The 20,482-nt window shown below is 38.5% G+C and overlaps 1 protein-coding gene and 1 long non-coding RNA gene across 5 annotated transcripts in view; one reads left to right on the top strand and one right to left on the bottom strand.

The window, feature by feature from the left end:
- Positions 1–2,272: 2,272 nt before the first annotated feature.
- The window catches only part of LOC122556625 (neuropeptide Y receptor type 6-like), an 88,865-nt gene continuing 70,655 nt past the window's right edge, over positions 2,273–20,482 (bottom strand). For all 4 annotated transcript variants that reach the window (XM_087995322.1, XM_087995323.1, XM_043703551.2 and 1 more), the window contains 2 exons: positions 10,307–10,375; positions 2,273–7,724 (listed from right to left, as the gene is read on the bottom strand). In XM_087995322.1, the coding sequence (XP_087851448.1) occupies positions 6,465–7,598 (1,134 nt within the window). In that variant the 5' untranslated portion in view covers positions 7,599–7,724; positions 10,307–10,375 and the 3' untranslated portion in view covers positions 2,273–6,464. The remainder of the gene's footprint in view (positions 7,725–10,306; positions 10,376–20,482) is intronic.
- LOC122556629 (uncharacterized) overlaps positions 9,487–20,482 on the top strand; it is a 40,500-nt gene continuing 29,504 nt past the window's right edge. Inside the window, exon 1 of the long non-coding RNA XR_006313590.2 lies at positions 9,487–9,699. This is a non-coding gene — a long non-coding RNA (uncharacterized LOC122556629). The remainder of the gene's footprint in view (positions 9,700–20,482) is intronic.

Below are 20,482 nucleotides of genomic sequence, written 5' to 3'. Positions count from 1 at the left end.
CCACTCAGTTTCAGGAGGTGCATGCTTAAAGTGTTCATCAGTTGCTCATTGGACTCCACTCCAGTACTTTTCACTCTCCAGAGACAGTCCCACAAGGCAATGGATACTATCTGGCTTATAGCTGATTAACAGATGTCAGATTAACCTAGTTAACAGATGTCAAGACCTGTGTGCCTGCAGGTTTCTTGGGGCCTTGAGTCCTGCAAGATTTCTTGCAGTTTAAATTGGGACTGTATGGTGTTTTGTTGCCTTGGGCTGCCATGAGAAGACACTATTAAATGATGGTTATTTACCAGTAGGCGAAACTTTTAGCTGTTTAGCTGTTTTTTCACAATAATCTAGCAAGCATTGGTGGTCCATGCAATTGTATAAGATGCATAATATCACCTATGGCAAGCTACTGATGGACTGATAAAAATGAGCTAAGTTGTGAACATGTATATAATGCAGGGACAATCACATCTAATAATTATAGTATGTACACCAAATTGGTTTAATCCAGATATTTTATTGGAACAATTAGCAAGTTAAATGCAGTCCACAGAAAGTTTAGCTGAATAAAGCACAATAAAATATGCACTGTAAAATTTAGTTTTCATATTTCATACACCATACAGCCAAGCAAGCAAATAAAACACACACCCATAATTATACAACATGTCCATGCAACACTTTTTATACGAATTCATGTTTAACTTCTAGACTGCAAACCAACACATTACATGGAAACTTTGAAACAGCTATTCATTATTATAAATTGCTGCAACCATTTTGCATAAAATAAAAGATTGAACAGTTAAATCATTTAAAATAGGGTGCACTGTTTTGAAATTTTGTAATTCTGGATGTAAGTTTGCTCACTGAGCTGGAAGGTTCATTTTCTGACGTTTCCCCACCATACCAGGTAACATCATCAGTGAGCCTCCAGTGAAGCCCTGGTATTATGACTCGCTTGCTCTTTATGTGTTTAGGTTTCTTTGGATTGGTGATGTCATTTCCATGGTTATGTCATTTCCTGTTCTTTTTCTCAGAGAGTGGTAAATGGGGTCCAAGTCGATGTGTTTATTGATAGAGTTCTGGGTGGAATGCCATGTTTTTAGGAATTCTCATGTGTTTCTCTGTTTGGCTTGTCCTGGGATGGATGTGTTGTCCCAGTCGAAGTGGTGTCCTTCCTCATATGTATGTAAGGATACGAGTGACAGTGGGTCATGTCTTTTTGCGGTTAGTTGATGTTCACGTGTCCTGGTGGCTAGTTTTTTGCCTGTCCAATGTAGTGTTTGTTTCTGTTTTTGCAAGGTATTTTATAAATGATGTTTGTTTTGCTTATTGTCTGTATACAGTCTTTTAAAATCATTAGCAGCTGTTTTAGTATGTTGGTGGGTTTGTGGGCTACCATGATGCAACCCATAGTTTGGGTTGGATGGTTGGCAGAGCTGCTTGTTTGAGTCTCTGCAGTAAGGTTTTACCAACCATCCAACCCAAACCTTGGGTTTGCTATGTGGATGACACGTTTGTCATCACTAAATGAAACAAATTAGAGGAAACCTCCAAGACCATCAATAATATCCTTACTGGCATAAAATTCACAATAAAGGGCAAAAACAACAACAAACTGCCATTCCTAGATGTCACAGTAGAGCGAACAGCCAATGCGGAACTTCAAACCAGCCTCTACAGGAAAACTGACAAAATAATGAACTACAGAAGCAATCATCCAAACACCCACAAACGAAGCTGCATTAGAACATTATTTCAATGAGCCACAACACTACAGCACCGAGGAACTATGAAGAGCAGAGGAAAATCACCTAAACAGTGTATTCAAAAATAATGGGTACTCAATGACCACAGTCTGCCGATTTCCCAGCAACAAACCCAAACAAGCAGACAAAACACGTCCAGAAACCCTAGCCACTCTCCCCTACATCAAAGATGTCTCAGAAATTACTGCCAGACCAATCAGGTCTCTTGGCATCATGGTAGTCCACAAATCCACCAACACACTAAAACAGCAGCTAATGATCTTAAAAGACCATATACAGACAACAAACAAAATGAACATCATTTATAAAATACCTTGCAAGAACAGAAGCAAACACTACATTGGACAAACAGGCAGAAAACTAGCCACCAGGATACATGAACATCAACTAGCCGCATAAAGACATGACCCACTATCACTCGCATCCTTACATACAGATAAGGAAGGTCACCACTTTGAGTGGAACAAAACATCCATTCTAGGACAAGCCAAACAGAGAAATGCATGAGAATTCTTAGAAGCATGGCATTCCAACCGGAGTTCTAACAACAAACACATTGACCTGGAACTCATTTATCACCCTCTGAGAAAAAGAACCGGAAATGACATCATCGCTGGAAATTACATCATCACATGGAGTGACATCACCAACCCATGGAAATCTAAACACAAATAGAAGGCAGTTCATAACACTAATGCTTCACCGGAGGCTCACTGATGATGTTACCTAGTTTTCTGAAAACGAACCTTCCAGCTCAGTGAGGAAACGTAGATCCAGAACCTCAACCTGAGTTACAAATCTTCTCACAACTTGCCAATTCTTGTAATTGTTGATCATTAGTTCAAAGTCAGTGAAAAGTAATTAATATTTTAAGAGTTAAATAGATTAGTTTGATATGTGTTCACCAACTATTAATGTAAATATCAGCTTTTTTCTGTGGCATGATTTATGGTTGTTAACAAAGAATATTTTCCTTTGGAATGTAATTTTTATAGCAATTACGATTAAAGGTAGACTTCTAATGGCAATTCAGCACACAGACTTCTTATAACATCTGGCTGAAACTTTTAATGGGATGTCCAATTGCAAAATGTAATGGAAAATGGAAAAAAATCTTGATAAAGTCTTATATGTAAACTACATCAATCCAAAATATATGACTGGAAAATATAATCACTTTAGTCGGTTAAGAGGCAGAAACATTTACGTCAGAATATTATTTGCTGAATGAAATATTCTAATTTATGCAAATAAGATGGAAAGATAATAATTGTGAAATATTTAAGTTTCAAGCACATCAACTGATGTCATGCAAGTTATTACAATAACACTGTGGCTATAGACTGTGCATCTTTTAGGGTTAGAGTTTAATCTTCACTTTAGTGTTCAAATAATTATCACCCACTACATTTCTGCATAAAATATAAATCAACCAAGTCATTACATTACAAGAAGGTTTTTGTGGTTTGCAGTATTTGGGTGTTAAACATCTATTCCTCCATTAATCAGACATATACTGTTGAAATTAAATTGAGTGGTTATCTTGAACTGCTGACAACAAATACTGATAGAACAGATTTAATTCTGTCAGCAGATTATGCTTCACAGGAAGGCCAAATATTTCTCTGATTATAATATTGTTTCCATGCAAAAATAACTTTCTCCATTAAATAATGTTAAACAAAATACGCAATTATCCACAATTTCACTAAATTGCATACTTTATACACTATATCAAATATTTACTGATGGATGGCTGAATGTAAAGAAATACAGTAACCTGATGATCTGTAGCATTGTATTGACATTCAAGTAAGGATCCATTTACTGACTAAAATTAGATTTTGTACTATTACCTCTAGTTTTCAAATGAAAAATGAAAACTTCCCCCAAACACTCAAATGAATCTGCATATCTCTTTCAGTTACTTCATAATGGAATTTGACATAAATGTATGGTACTAGGTACATGATGCATTATGTTAACAGTAATGTTATTCAGCATGAGTAACAGAATGTGATCATTCACAAACAAGGTAAAGGGCTTCTTACTATATTCCTCTAAACTCATCCATTGTTTCTTGTCTATTTGCCTTGCAGTATTCTTATTGTGTTGCTTATTTTATACACATGAGGAGGTCTGGAGAATACATTCTCTTCAGGACACCAACTTCTTTGGGAGTTAAGAGAGAGAGGTCACACATTAATTTAGTCATCGTAATTTCTAATTATGTGTCATTGCATTGCTTTAGTGAATGTACGAAAAAGGTTTGCCAACATTTCTCGTATGAAGTCAGTGCTCTTTTAGTAGCTTCTGAGTGATGCTGTAAAATTAAAATATTTTTTGTCGATTTACAGACACTGTTCGTCTTTGATATCAAAGCAATGAGGACCATTGAAATCCACCAAATCTAATCAGTACTGGAAAGTTTCAGATTATAACTTACTGTTTGAAATAAGTGTAAATTGATAATATATAGAAATAAATTAGGGAGATATATCAGTTTAAAATTATATTTTTATGAGTACTGTACACTTGCATGAAGTAGTCAGTGCATATTAAAACTCAGTTTCACTGATCAGATATTTATTTGGATGAATGGATGTAGAGAATGTTGTTTTAACTCACCATGATGTCTTTCATAGAATCCATTCAGATTCCAATGGCTAGTAGAAAGAACATTTGAGCTATTGAGTTGTAAAATTGGCCAATTGCTGCATTATTACTGAAAAGTGTTCTCTACAGCCATGGGCATGGATCTCAAAGAGTCTTGAAAATTCCACAGGCCTAGGAAAGAACATTTCAGACATTCTAACCCAGTGACACTAGTAGGAGAAAAGTGACAAGGCGGGAACACCAAATTCAGCAGGGCCATTTGAACTTACTGTTAAGTTTAATTAGACATCATTTTCACTGCAGCAAAGGACTTTAACAATAGTATATGTGCCATAAATATATGAAGATACATAAATCCTTTGAAGGATAGGTAAAGTATATAGAACTGTCAAGATATTGATTTTTTAAATCCTCAACTCTGTAAAAATCAAAAAGCAGAGCCTGTCTGTGTCAATGAGTACCGAAACAAAACTCAAGCTGTGAGGTTATTTAAATTCTATGCCCTTCAAAAATTCAACAAAAAGCAGCCTGCCTGTGTCAGTGAGAGTTCAAAAACACCTGTCCAGGTAGTTACAACGCTGATGGTTGATAATGTCTCAGGGGCAATCAGTATTTCATTCTTAATATTTGGCTGCTTTCTGAAATCTTCTCCCAGTGGTACATAACTCAAAGAGATTGTTAAAGCTTTATTGGTTGTGATATGGGGTTATGAAAACAAATTTTTCTGTTTAAATAAGGGGCTTTTTACAAAATCTTTAATGGGCTTTCATGAGTGTGAGTGTTTATTGTTGTGAAAGCTGCAATTGATATTTAGGCCTTTATTTTATTTCATCTTAACATAGCTCTGAAGGTCTGCCCAGGATGGATTATGGAGAGATTCACATTGAACATGCAATGGAAAGGGTGTGGGTAGATGGAATGAGTTGGCATTAATTTGGCATGAATGCTATAAGGGACTATAGAGGGTGGGTGGCAACATTGGTTGGTATCGATTGGATAGAGGGATTGTATGGGGATATGATGAGGTGTGAGGATGAGAGGGCCTAATACTTAACAAAACAACTCAGACAAAGGACCAAAGAAACAAGGCTAGATTTTTAAAAAGCCTGTCTCACCACTGAGCTGTCCCTGCTGCTAGCAGGATCAAATCCATCTCGTGCCCAATCAGGATACTTTCCCGAAATGAAAGCACTAAGCCAGGAAATCTGCTGCCTCAGGAGTGAAATCGAGTTCCATCTCCATGTGTTTCTAATTCAATTACATATCTATAATTAGCATTAAATTTTTCCAAAACCACGAAGCAATTAACCCACTTAAGAGTTCCATTTCAATGCCACTTGTCTGTATCTATTATTTAGTGTATATTTTACTTCATGTATAATATTTCTGAAGTGCAATGTTCATTTAAAAATAGGTCTGATCAGCTTTGGCTGATAGCTGAAACATGAATATTAAGAAGATCATGAGTGTGGTTGCGATTGTTTTGCTGTAAAGTTCCATTTTGTTTTATGTATAATTCAGTATGTTGTCTTTGCTTGAAGAATATTATTAAAATGTTCGATCCTGAACTTGTCCGTTGTATTCTTTGAAAGTTGGATTAGTTACTATGAAGGCATTATATGATTGATTACTATTTAATGCAGTAAATATAACCAATATTGATACATTAAAAAAATACTCACATGCAGGAACTTAATAAAACTGCCTATGTGAATATCTGTATCACGCATTTGTAAATTATGTAAATTCAGTGTTAATGGAATGCAATAGTGATATACTGACAGTAATTATAAAGTACATTATTAGCAATACCTTGAATGTAAGCAATACAAAAACTTGGGAGAAACTGTAACACAAACTGTTCTAGACATGATATCTGCTCATCAAGTGTTAATGTAGTTAATTTAGGACTGAATAAACTTCTTTCAATGAACATTCTACTAATAGCCTTTTAATTCTGTTGTTACTTTAAGAAACGTTTCAAAATCATAGATAAAACTGTCAATATCAAAATCCTGTGTATGTTAATTATCTATCAAATAATTAGAAGTATTACTGTAAAATGTGATCAATTTCAAATTTATTTTATATATTTGGGGAGGAATTGTTTACTTTCAGTGAGAATTTGGACACATCTGTGTGAATGGCTGAGAGCCCAATATTCTCATACTCTTCCTGGGTAGATTGGTATTTGCAATGAATTAGCATATGTAAGTCCTTCTGGAAATTCTTATTGAGAAATCCATAGAAAATGGGATTAATACAGGTCGATATCATTGCAGTAAGATGGCACAGTGTAAATACAAGATTATAGTGGCAGTTCATCAGAGCTTCATGATTCCAGTCAAAGACAACATTGAAGATGTTCAAAGGCAGCCAGCAGACTGTAAATGCCACTACAATTGAGATCAGCATCATGTTTATTCTTTTGCTTTCATTTATTCTACTTTCATTTTCTCTTATTTTATCTACCATACCATTTCTTTTCTTTAGGCATATGAAGATTTTCAGGTAGCAAACAAATATGAAACACAACGGGCCAAAGTATTGAAGAATGAGGAGGCACGTTGTAAAGACAAGTCTATCTATTTCTGATGGCCAGATCTCAATACATACAAATTTGTCTTTGTAGAATTCTGAATGGGAAGAAACATTTCGAAAAGGATCATCTGTAAGCAGATGAAATACAATAAATGGAAACGAGATTATTAAGGATATAAACCAGATCAATACAATCCCCCAACAGGCATGGGAGACAGCAGGCTTCCAGCCCCGTGGGTTTACAATTAGCTGATGCCTTTCAATAGCAATCAGAACTAAGGAAAATATAGACACTGTGACAGATACACACTGAATAAATGAGTTTGCTTTGCACATTACGTCTCCAAACACCCAGTAATCCATCAGCGTGTACACAACAGTGAATGGAATACACATGACACAGATAAGGATATCAGATACAGAAAGATTTGCAATCAAGATATTTGTAACATTATGATTTTCTTTCTGTCGTTTTATGATGAATATGAGGCAGAGATTACCAAAAAGTCCTATGATGGTCACTACACTATATGCAAGGATCAATAGGAACATTACAGGCGAAGAAGCTTGACATGAGTCAAAATCTGTAAACTGAGGCCTAGAGCCATTAGGGATAACTTCAGAAATATTTATGCTGTGCTTGTACATTACTTCTTCCATTTTACCTGTTTTCATCATTCAACCTATTTACAAATACTTGCATGTCAATTTTGAGATGAAGCAATGTTTCATGTCTGATACTTGCACAAATTAATGATTTTCACTTGTAAATCCAAAATGCTTTTCTGGTTCCAAAAATTTATCCTGTAAGTAAAAGAACAAACCAATGTTAATTCACCGAGCATGTGATAGCTTTTTCAAAATATATTGCTTTTACAAACTGACACATGCAATTTTATTCACATCCATTTCTCTTTGAAGGTATGAGCCTTTAACAAATCATTCTTCTCATTGTGATCTAAGGACCCATAATATTCATGAAAATGCATATGTGAGACTGAAGAGTCAAAACAGTTGTCTTGACTGCTTTGATGGAATGACACAACACTTCACTTCTGATGTGATTTACATTGCAATTCCAGATTTTGTAAACAAATAAAAATAAGTGTATTGAATATTTTTCCTGAAGATAGTCGTCTTTTGGTGCATGGTAATTAATTACAGTACTCTTTTTAAACCTCAATTATTTTTCAGTCAAACACCAATTAGTTCTATTTGGGCAATAACTTAAAAGTGTATTAACAAGATCTCACCTCATGAAGGTGTTTGCCAATCATTTTGGTTACAGATATAAATAATAAACATTGTGGTGAAATAGATAAATTGAATTACTTGTGCCATGCATTGGCACAACCATAATGAACATGACACTTCTAATTTTGTGGAATTCATCCAAGCAAGCTACCCATAGAGCTCGTACTTCATGTTATGTTCACTGCATTATCAAGTTACTGGAAGTAAATCAGAGGACTTCACAAAAGGTGCAAACTGTGATTCCATTTCTCCTTATGTATGTATCAGAAATATAACCAGACAAATTTCACACATCACATTATTTACTGAACTACTGCCTGCATTTATACAAAATGTTGTACAACTGTCTGCTTTCATTTCTAGAAAGATACAAGATAATCCATATAAAGCAGTACGCTTACAATCTTTAGTTTTTTTTTTCTACAATGCTAGAAAGTAATTGATCAGTCATGTAAGTGCCACATGTAAAATTGCACTCAGACCTCAAGAATACAACCTTCTAAAGTGACTAAAGTGAGCCAACAGCTGTTATAGTTGCACGTAAAATCTAAATAGATAAGCTTAGCTCACACCACTCTGATTTATTTCAAGAGTACAGTTTCATACGAACTGAAAGCAATGTCACCTAAAACTAAGTTTATTGATACTGCTCAGATTTCATAAATAGGAGTAGTATATTTCAAAGTTAGAACTGTATGCACACACATGAACAAACAATAAAAGCTGTCAATTTGATGTTAGTGTCCCCAGCAATATATGCTCCCAGCCTAAGTACAGGAAGTTTTAAATGCTCATAGACAAGAGGTTAAAGATCTAGTTCAGGTATTCTGGTTTGGCTGCTGCCATTGGTGTCAGCTGTTCATGCATCTCCCATTTCTCACCTCTTTCACATTCTGTTCAGAGCAATTCCCCTCTGCTTATTTAATGCCCTTGGAAGGCAGCAGCTGGCAGTTATCCAGCTGCTTCCTCCATTAGATGCCTATATAATGGGTCAGCAGCACTGAAAAAAAGATGGCAGTCATCCAATCATCCATAGATTCTTCCAAACCTTCCAATCCATCTCTTCTCCAAGCCCCAGTGAACCCTATTCAGGGTTATTTCCACCTGGTTGCAAATCAGCATTTGGTAAAAGGCATTTGAACATACAAATCAATTTCTATCCTAGTCACCTTTATCAACTTCTCCCTGAGATATTTATAAATGGGGTCTGATTAGATTACCTACAGTGTGGAAACAGGCCCTTCGGACCAACAGGTCCACCCAACCCGCCACCAGCCCAGACCCATTCCCCTACATTTACCCCTTCTCCTAACACTATGGGCAATTTAGCATGGCCAATTCACCTAACCTGCACATTTTTGGACTGTGGGAGGAAACCGGAGCACCCGGAGTAAACCCACACAGGCATGGGGAGAATGTACGAACTCCACACAGTCAGTCGCCTGAGGTGGGAATTGAAGCCAGGTCTCTGGCGCTGTGAGGCAGCAGTGCTAACCACTGTGCTACTTGGAGCTCAGGAAGAGAGGTAAAGATTTTACAGAATCTTGCTTGTCTGTTTCCTGTGATCAACATGAAGATTTTGCAGCTATTCATAATTCTGGTCAGGGGACAGAGGTGGGGCAGTGTTGCATTTCTAAGAGGGACAGTGCAATGAGGGTATTGTTTTGGATGAAAGAGCAGCTGGTGTTTTAATGGAGGGGACAAATGTCAGAACTGTCCCTGAGAACTTCACAAAGAAAATATGGATCAGATGAATAATTTTACAATGTCAGCTTATTCTCATGTATTAAAACAAAGATGATAAAAGAAAAAGGTAGCTGACAGAATCATCAAAAAATTAATACTGATAGATTTATGTAAAATTATATGTAACATTGGTCATATATTCCCAGTAACAATGTTCACTGCAGTAGGAGTGGTAAACTTTATTTCAGTAACTTTTCACAGTATGTAAATAGAAGGATAAATCTCAACAGGTCAAACTTAGTCTTTTAAAATTTGACTTTAAAAAATAACTTTAAATAGCATCTTACTAAGTACACACTTGCAGAGCATATAGAACATATTTTAATTTTTTAAAATATGGAGCATTTTACAATCTTTACAATTCTTTCTCAATGACTCAGTCTTACCAGAAAAACAAGGCTTTCACCGAAGTGTCTACTTGAAAATAATCCCCCAGTCTCTGTATCCTGCTGTTCCTGAAACAGAATGAATTCATGGATTAAGGTTTATAATTTTCACTAACACACAGGATGTTAACAGTAACAGGGTGGATAAAATAATTTGGTCTCTGAGGATATTTAAATACATTGGCATAAATGTTCTGGTTCAAAATGTGAGATTAAAGGATTGTGAGAGCTGAGAGAATGGGCAATCAGACATTCTGTCTGTTATCACCTTTAAAGCCGTCATGTCATTGTCATGTTTAGAGATACTAACAACACAAATTATATTTTAATTCTCATTTTCATACCAATCAATACCATTATTATTGCTTGTAAACAATGAGCTATCGTGGATTTGATTTTTTTGAGGAAACACAAACTAGTTGCAAATAGGCCAGAGTACAAAAACAGATACATTGACATGTTAACAAGATAAATCTGAATGTATCTGAGTGCACAGAGTATTTGCAATAAGGTAGATGAATTAACAGTGCAATTTTTTGCTCATAGCCACATTATGATAGTAACTGTGGAGACTTGGCTGCAGGATAACCAATGCTAGGAACTAAACATCTAAGAGTATTTAATATTTAGGAAAGACAGTCAAAAAGAAATAGAAGTTGGCATTCAGTTGTTAGTTAAGGACACAACAGTGAGAAAGGATATTGGCTCATAAAATCTAGATGTAGAATCAGTTTGAACGGAGCTAAGAAGCAACAATGGCTTTAAATTAATAGTGTGCCTGATCCATAGGGCTTCAAAAAGTAGCACCACGTCATAGATGATTTAAATAAACATATATATTGGTCAAATCACATGAGCAAATATACTACGGCAAATGAAGTCCTACGTATGTCCAAGATAGGACTGAATCTTAGGTTTCTTGTCCAAGATATGGATTACTTAAAGAAATATAATCAAATCAAGGTTCAAATTTTATGCCTCAAATGTTCAAAGAAGTGATGAACAGCTCTGGAATAAATTAATGCACATAATCAATTTAACAATTTGTTTGGTCATTACAAAGAACAAATATGGTCTTAATTTTTCCAAAAGTAAGTTTGCCAAAGAAAAAGTGACTTATTTAGGCCTCACTGCAGAAGAAGGTCAAATTACACCTTGGGAATCAAAAGTATGGTTTACATTGGAATTCCCTTTGCTGAAATAAAAAACACAAGTTTTGAATAAATTGGCATAAGTGGATTTTATTTGAAGTTGGCCCCAAATTTCAAGAGTACTGGCTTGTTAAATAAAGGCAAGAAATTCGAACGGACAAAAGAATGTCAGTGAGCCATTGACTTTGTGCAATGATGCAAAGCAATTTAAGCTGGCTGTTGATGCTAGAGACATTGGCATTGGTGAATATTGTTCCAGGAAAGTGAGAAGAGGTCTAACAGCAGTCATTTACTCACAAACTAAATGTCAAGCCAATGGAAGGATTCACCAGTGGAAAATATAATTTTGCATTGACAGCATTTTGAAAGCTACATATCAAATGACTGCAGAGATTATTATTTATGTGGATCACAACCCTTTGACTTTTCCATTAAGATTTCATTGAAAGAATAAGGATGGAATCTTATAGGGATCTGAGCAACTATGGTGAGATATATGACAGGATTAGATGAGCGGTCCAGTGAGGTTGATCACAATTTTAGGAACAGCTCACTTTTATCAAGCAGTGTGACAAGTTGCCAAATTGGGGGACTATTGTTTGCTAAATGCCTTGTTAATGCCCCAACTTGCCTCAAATAAATTTAGCTTTCTATCTGACTAAACTCGCTGATCAGCTATAGTTTGAGGGACATGGAAATCAGAATAGATGTCTGATGAATTCAACTTGCCAGACAAATCTCCTATGGAGCAGGTAACATGGAGATTCCTCCGATGTTACATCAATTAGATGGATCCCTTCTTAAATATAGTAATTTGATAATGCTTGCGATGCTTCGGTACCCAGATGAGGGATATGAATTTATGCAGTTGTGTCAGAAGTGGATTTCCCATTTATTTCAAAGTTTCAGCAGGAATTACCTCTGCTCCAGTGGTTTTGTATTTATCAGATGGCTTTTTCAACTTCGCTCCAGACCAGGATTATACTGAGACTAAGCCAGACAAGGTATTAAGAAATGGGGACTGGGTCAGGATTTATGGGGTGGCTGCAGTTATCCCCATGCTCCTGTACGTTTCAGAGACTTGGTCAGTCAATAGCAGTTCAACAGCACTGGAGAAACACTTGGGAAGAGAAACAGGGTTAATGTTATTTTGGACTTGAAGCACTAACTTCTCTCTCCACAGATGCTGTATTTCTTCAGCACATTCAATTCTTAATCCAGTGCTTAGTAGTTTGATAACAGCTGGATATGACCTGTATGAGACTACCATTCATTACAGCAGTGATACATTCAGAATGTCTGGCCTTCACAATTTACTCTGCTAATAGGGAGAAGGAGGGGTTTGTGAATAGGGGATGGTGCTTGATCAGAGACCAGTTCAAAGAACTGGACACCAGGTTCCTCTGCCCTGGTTGTCCTCATTTCTAATCTGAGAACCACACCCCTTGCACCACTTTTCTCGGGCCCGAGCCCTTCACAAACCTAGGATTACAGGGCTGCACTTCATCAGCAGCCACCATGTCCTCTGTGACACTATTGAGTGGAAGATCTGTTGGTCTCTGTTTGGTCAAAAGCTCTCACTGGGCAGGGCTTCCATTCCCAGGTCTTGATCTTAGAGAAAGGCCCAATGGTTGCCTTGCTACTATCTAATTGGTGGTTCCCAGCTCTACATCTGGCAGGTGAGATTCATAACACCTCATCAAGATTCCACCCTATAACGTTTTATCACAACGAGAAGAAATCAAACATATGTTGTTTTTTAAACAAACACTAAGGGAGGGGAGAAAAAAAACAAAATGGTAAGATTAGTAAAATCTGTAATTGGTAGATTAAGAAGAGATTAAATGACAAAGGGGACATGGTGTAAGGCAAAAGGCATGATGCTGGATTGTGCTATAACAAAAGATTGGTCTAGGCAAGATATCAATGGCAATTACAGAACCATTACTGACACTTGCTGTCTGGAAAAATATAATGTACTCCATGTCACATCTGAAAGGTTGTAAACTGCCAAATTAAACAATGTAATACCATTTCTTGAACTTCTGATGAACTTCAATGGAACATTAGAAGACACTGAGGGCAGAGAGAATGAAATGGAAGTGGAGCAAACAATTAAAATGGAGAAAGTGAGGACTGCGGATGCTGGAGAGTCAGGGTTGAAAAGTGTGGAGCTGGAAAAGCACAGCAGGTCAGGCAGAATTCGAGGAGCAGGAGCAGAAGAGCATAAGCCCTTCATCAGGAATGTGAGTTCCTGCTCCTAGGATGCCACCTGACCTGCTGTGCTTTTCCAGTGCCATTGTTTTCAACTCAAACAATTAAATTGGCAAGCTAAGAGAGGTTTAGTGCCAGGCTGCTGGATTGAATAGAAGTCAAGATTATGCGTGAAAATTCTAAGGGATTAGACTACTGTAAGTAAAAGGTCTACAGAGTAAGGGCCAAGAAAGAAGAATACAGGTGAAAAGAGAATTCTGGAGATGGAAGAAATGGATTGCCTGTGTGAGGGTAAGTGTCTGATCAAAGAAATGGAACTATGATGCAAAGAACACTGAATTGAATTTAGTCCTTTAAAATTAGCTTTCAGAACTACATTTCTTTCCCCAGCAGGACAAGCCAGAAAACTACAGACAAGTGAGCCTGACGTCGATGGGAGGGAAGCCTGAGGGATAGGATTACATGTATTTGGAAAGGCAAGGACTGATTAGGGATAGTCAATATGGCTTTGTGCGTGGGAAATCAAGTCTCACAAACTTGATTGAGTGTCTTGAAGAAGTAACAAAGGGGATCGATGAGGGCAGAGCGGTAGATGTGATACATCTGGACTTCAGTAAGGTATTCGACAAGGTTCCCCATAGGAGATTGATTAGCAAGGTTAGAGTTCGCAGACTACAGGGAGAACTAGCAATTTGGATACAGAACTGGCTCAAAGATAGAAGACAGAGGGTAGGGTCGAGGGTTGTTTTTCAGACTGGAGGTCTGTGACCAGTGGAGTGCTACAAGGATCGGTGCTGGGTCCCCTACTTTTTGCCATTTACATAAATGATTTGGATGCGATTATAAGAGGTACAGTTAGTAAGTTTGCTGATGACACCAAAATTGGAGGTGTAATGGACAGCGAAGAGGGTTACCTCAGATTACAACAGGATCTTGACCAGATGGGCCAATGGGCTGAGAAGTGGCAGATGGAGTTTAATTCAGATACAAGCGATGTGCTGCATTTTGGGAAAGCAAATCTTAGCAGGACTTATACATTTAATGGTAAGGTCCTAGGGAGTGTTACTGAATAAAGAGACCTTAGAGTGCAGGTTCATAGCTCCTTGAAAGTGGAGTCGCAGGTAGATAGGATAGTGAAAAAGACGTTTGGTATGCTTTTTTTTATTGGTCAGAGTATTGAGTACAGGAGTTGGGAGGTCATGTTATAGCTGTACAGGACATTGGTTAGGCCACTATTGGAATATTGCATGCAATTTTGGTCTCCTTCCTATCAGAAAGATGTTGTGAAACTTGAAAGGGTTCAGAATAGATTTACAAGGATGTTGCCAGGGTTGGAGGATCTGAGCTACAGGGAGAGGCTGAACAGGCTGGGGCTGTTTTCCCTGGAGCGTCAGAGGCTGAGGGGTGACCTTACAGAGGTTTACAAAATTATGAGGGGCATGGATAGGATAAATAGACAAAGTCTTTTCCCTGGGGTCGGGGAGTCCAGAACTAGAGGGCATAGATTTAGGGTGAGAGGGGAAAGTATAAAAGAGACCTAAGGGACAATGTTTTCACACAGAGGGTGGTATGTGTATGGAATGAGCTGCCAGAGGATGTGGTGGAGGCTGGTACAATTTCAACATTTAAGAGACATTTGGATGGGTATATGAATAGGAAGGGTTTGGAGGGATATGGGCCAGGTGCTGGCAGGTGGGACTAGATTGGGTTGGGATATCTGGTCGGCATGGACAGGTTGGACTGAAGGGTCTGTTTCCATGCTGTACATCTCTATGACTCTAATTGTTTTTAGCTCTGATAAATTCCATATGGATTCCACCAAAACTACGTGAGAAGAATTGAACCATTTCCCTCCTTTTCAACTTTGTTAGTGAGTAGTAATAATGCTTTAAGTTCTTTTTTAACATGGGGATGTAGCTCTCTCCAATCAAGATGTAATTGACAACTTTTTACTGTAGCAGTAGGAACTAATCACAAGGTTTTATAATTTTTTTAAAGAAAAGTGATCATATTGCCTGCTAGCCCCCAGGAAAAGTAATAAAGTTGTGATTTTATCTAGTCAATTCTTAAAGTGAAATCAGGAGGTCTATGGCTATTGGGTTAGTTCCTGAAGAAGAGGATGAACCTTTAAGAATTTATAAGTTAAGAGAACTTGGATTCTTAAAACATAGTTATAAATTATTGCTGTTATTAGTACTTGTTTTCTTTAAGTTTATATTGTTATTGATCAGGCCCCGACCCCTCAAACATTTTTAAGCAGGTAGCCAGGACCATAAATTTGCTATTTGTTTTATGTAAGTGTATTGGGGATACTCCTGGAGTGAATTAGCTGATTCGACTGCCAAGTTTTAAACAAACAGAATTTATTTACAAAATTACAGGATGAAACACAAAGAACAGAAAATGGATCACCGGATAACGTGTCCGATCCAAAACCAAACAGACCAGCCCCAACATAATGACGCTGTTCTGAAAATACTTGCAACAATCCCCTGAACGACATTCCTTAGCACAAAGAGTAAAAATGAACCAAGCCAGGCTTACAGGTTATGAAGTCAGAAGGGTAGAAGGAGGGTGAGATCCAGCAACCTTTCTTCACACACACTGCTGCTGAACTGAATCAAAGACTCGAATCTCAACAAAGGCTAGATACACTACTAGCTGGCCACTCCCCTTTGATTAGACCTGTTTTTTAAAGACATGTAAGCCTTAGGCTGGAGGTGCTATCTATTAGGGGTAAACAAAAATGGCCCCAATAAAACTTTCAAACCCAGCCTATTTGGAGCCTGAAAAATGTGTTGCTGGAAAAGCGCAGCAGGTCAGGCAGCATCAAAGGAGCAGGAGAATTGACGTTTCAGGCATAAGCCCTTCTTCAGGAATGAGGAGGGTGTGCCAAGCAGGCTAAGATAAAAGGTAGGGAGGACCACACCTCCCACACCTCCTCCCTCACTTCCCTCCAAGGCCCCAAGGGATCCTTCTATATCCATCAGAAATTCACCTGCACCTCCACACACATCACTTACTGCATCTACTGCACCCGTTGTGGCCTCCTATACATTGGGGAGACAGGCCGCCTGCTTGCGGAACATTTCAGAGAACACTTCTGGGACACCTTCACCAACCAACCCAACCGCCCTGTGGCTGAACACTTTAACTCCCCTTCCCACTCCGCCAAAGACATGCAGGTCCTTGGCCTCCGCCATCGCCAGACCATGGCAACACGACGCCTAGAGGAAGAGCGCCTCATCTTCCGCCTAGGAACCCTCCAACCACAAGGGATGAACTCAGATTTCTCCAGCTTCCTCATTTCCCATTCCCCCACCTTTTCTCAGTCCCAACCCTCAGACTCAGCACCGCCTTCTTGACCTGCAATCTTCTTCCCGACCTCTCCTCCCCCACCCCCTCTCTGGCCTATCACCCTCACCTTAACCTCCTTCCACCTATCGCATTCCCAACGCCCCTCCACAAGTCCCTCCTCCCTACCTTTTATCTTAGCCTGCTTGGCACACCTTCCTCATTCCTGAAGAAGGGCTTATGCCCGAAACGTTGATTCTCCTGCTCCTTTGATGCTGCCTGACCTGCTGCGCTTTTCCAGCAACACATTTTTAAGCTCTGATCTCCAGCATCTGCAGCCTCACTTTCTCCCATTTGGAACCTGGCCAATTATCCCCTCTCTGGAAAAAAACCTCAAGGGCATAGTGATCTTGTAAAATGACCAACATTGTGACAATATATCTAATAGATGCAATAAAGCTTGTTTTATTTTAAAATGTGAGATTTTAAGGCATGGTCGTCCAGTTAATTACTGGGCATTTGGCTCTCTGTCTAAATATTAACAGTTTCTACTGGATCATAACATCCACCTTGGAATAAAGACACAGACAAAAGCAACAAGGATGCAGCAGTGTTTCTCCATGACTCACAAACAGGTTACCATGTTTCACGTTTCTCACCCCTTCCTTCAAAACCACATAACTCAACCACATCTTTTGTTAAAAATCGTACAACACCAGGTTATAGTCCAACAGGTTTAATTGGAGGAGAAAGTGAGGTCTGCAGATGCTGGAGATCAGAGCTGAAAATGTGTTGCTGGAAAAGCGCAGCAGGTCAGGCAGCATCCAGGGAAAAGGAGAATCGACGTTTTGGGCATAAGCCCTTCTTCAGGAATGAGGAAAGTGTGTCCAGCAGGCAAAGATAAAAGGTAGGGAGGAGGGACTTGGGGGAGGGGCATCGGAAATGCGATAGGTGGAAAGAGGTCAAGGTGAGGGTGATAGGTCAGACTGGGGTGGGGGCGGAGAGGTCAGGAAGAAGATTGCAGGTTAGGAAGGTGGTGCTGAGTTCGATGGATTTGACTGAGACAAGGTGGGGGGAGGGTAAATGAGGAAACTGGTGAAATCCTAGTTCATCCCTTGTGGTTGGAGGATTCCTAGGCGGAAGATGAGGCGCTCTTCCTCCAACCGTCGTGTTGTTGTGGTCTGGCGATGGAGGAGTCCAAAGACCTTAATTGGAAGCACACTAGCTTTTGGAGCGACGCTCCTTCATCAGGTGATTGTGGAGGGCTTGATCGTAACACAGAATTTATAGCAAAAATTTGCAGTGTGATGTAACTGAAATTATACATTGAAGAATTGATTGTCTGTTAAGCCTTTCATCTGTTAGAATACAGTGATAGTTTCACTTCTTTCATGTGTAAATCACAAAACCCTTTTTTTAAAAGTTGCATTCTCGGGTTAGCTGTTAACAATGGTGATAGCTAGACAATATATTGAAGGTGTTAGCCTCCTGTGTTCTCTGTCTATGACCTGATGTTTAGATTGATTCTAACCTAAAAAGTGAGATAACAGAGTTTTACATAAATTCATGCAGTTTTTGAGCTCTGAGTTCTACATGAATATATGCAGTGTTTGAGCAAAGTGCAACGTAACTCTGCAAGTACAAAAAAATTCACCACACAAAATATATGTGTGCATGTGGGTCTTTGTCTGTCTGTGTGTGTGTCTGTCTGGGGTGGGGGTTGTGAGTGTGAGAAAGTGTGTGGGTGTGTGCGTGTAGTGAGTGCAGAGTGTCTTAAGTCTGTGAGGGGGTGCATGTGTGGGAGTATGTGTGTCTGTAAGGGTGTGTGTGGGTGTCTGTGTACGCGTCTGTATGTACCTGTGTCCGTTTGTATGTGAGAGTGTGTGTGTGTAGGAATATCTGTGTGTGTGTGTGTGTAGTGCAATGGTGATCACCTGTAATGTGACATGAACCCACATTACATTAATGTCACATTACAGGTGATCACCATTGCACTACACACACACACACACACAGTATTCCTACACACACACACTCTCACAGACACATGGACACAGGTACACACAGACGCGCACACACACACCCACACACACCCTTATAGACACACATACTCCCACACATGCACCCCCTCACAGACTTAAGACACTCTGCACTCACTACACACACACTCACACCCACACACTTTCTCACACTCACAACCCCCACCCCAGACAGACACACACACAGACAGACAAAGACCCAAATGCACACATATATTTTGTGTGGTGAATTTTTTTGTACTTGCAGAGTTACATTGCACTTTGCTCAAACACTGCATACACCCATGTAGAACTCTGAGCTCAAAAACTGCATGAATTTATGTAAAACTCTGTTATCTCACTTTTAAGATTAGAATCAATCTAAACATCAGGTCATAGATAGAGAACGCAGGGGGCTAACACCTTCAACATATTGTCTAGCTATCACCATTGTTAACAGCTAACCCAAGAATGCAACTTTTAAAAAAAGGGTTTTGTGATTTACACATGAAAGAAGTGAAACTATCACTGTATTCTAACAGATGAAAGACTTAACAGACAATCAATTCTTCAATGTATAATTTCAGTTACATCACACTGCAAATTTTTGCTATAAATTCTGTGTTACGATCGAGCCCTCCACAATCACCTGATGAAGGATCATCGCTCCGAAAGCTAGTGTGCTTCCAATTAAACCTGTTGGACTATAACCTGGTGTTGTATGATTTTTAACTTTGTACACCCCAGTCCAACACCGGCATCTCCAAATCATGACATCTTTTGTTGTGGACCAATTTCTTCAGACCAAGCAGAAGTCAGTCAATTGATTTCCAAAAGGCCATACCCGCATGCTAGCCACTCCTTAATTATGCCCAGATTCAGGTGGAGTTATATATTGCACAATATTTTTGAGATCCATCTGTAAAAAGAAATAGGCTGAATCTCCTCACAGTGCTCACTGAATTGTTACTTTACTAAACTGTTTCCATCTAGGGAATTAAATTTAACCCTATGATTTACAGCAGGATCAGATTTGCTAGTGGGATGGACTTGCAGCATCCAGATAGCAGCACAAGTACACCATTGATTTTGAAAAAGCCAGTTTAGTCACCTCTACTCTTAAAACAGTGCTCAGATGAATTTCACAGAAGTTAGGCATTTCTGTAATCATAATGTTATTAGATTCCTAATTAAAATAGAGTACTGGAAACATTTTAACAGGTTTGATAACACAGATTATATATTCACAAACTTTCCTGTTTCTATTTCAGATTTCCTGCATTAAAATTTCCTTTTGAATACTTAAAGATATTTTACTGTCCTTTGAACCTTCAGGTTGAAAATTTAGCAAAAAATTAAAATATGCTATTTACTATATTGCTTAGGTTAACATATCCTCATTTGCCTGGTCCAGTTGGCTTCTCCTTACCTTGAAAGTAATTAGCTATAATCCATAAAGGACTATTATCATGTCAATTGTGTTAAAAAGCCTCCCATGT

Source organism: Chiloscyllium plagiosum, unplaced genomic scaffold (assembly GCF_037043375.1).
Source record: "Chiloscyllium plagiosum isolate Xiang-an unplaced genomic scaffold, Cpla_swu_hap1 HiC_scaffold_16, whole genome shotgun sequence".
In the NCBI taxonomy this organism is placed as follows: domain Eukaryota; kingdom Metazoa; phylum Chordata; class Chondrichthyes; order Orectolobiformes; family Hemiscylliidae; genus Chiloscyllium; species Chiloscyllium plagiosum.
The sequence above is the reverse complement of the archived record's forward strand: the minus strand, read 5'-3'. Positions and strand labels throughout refer to the sequence as shown.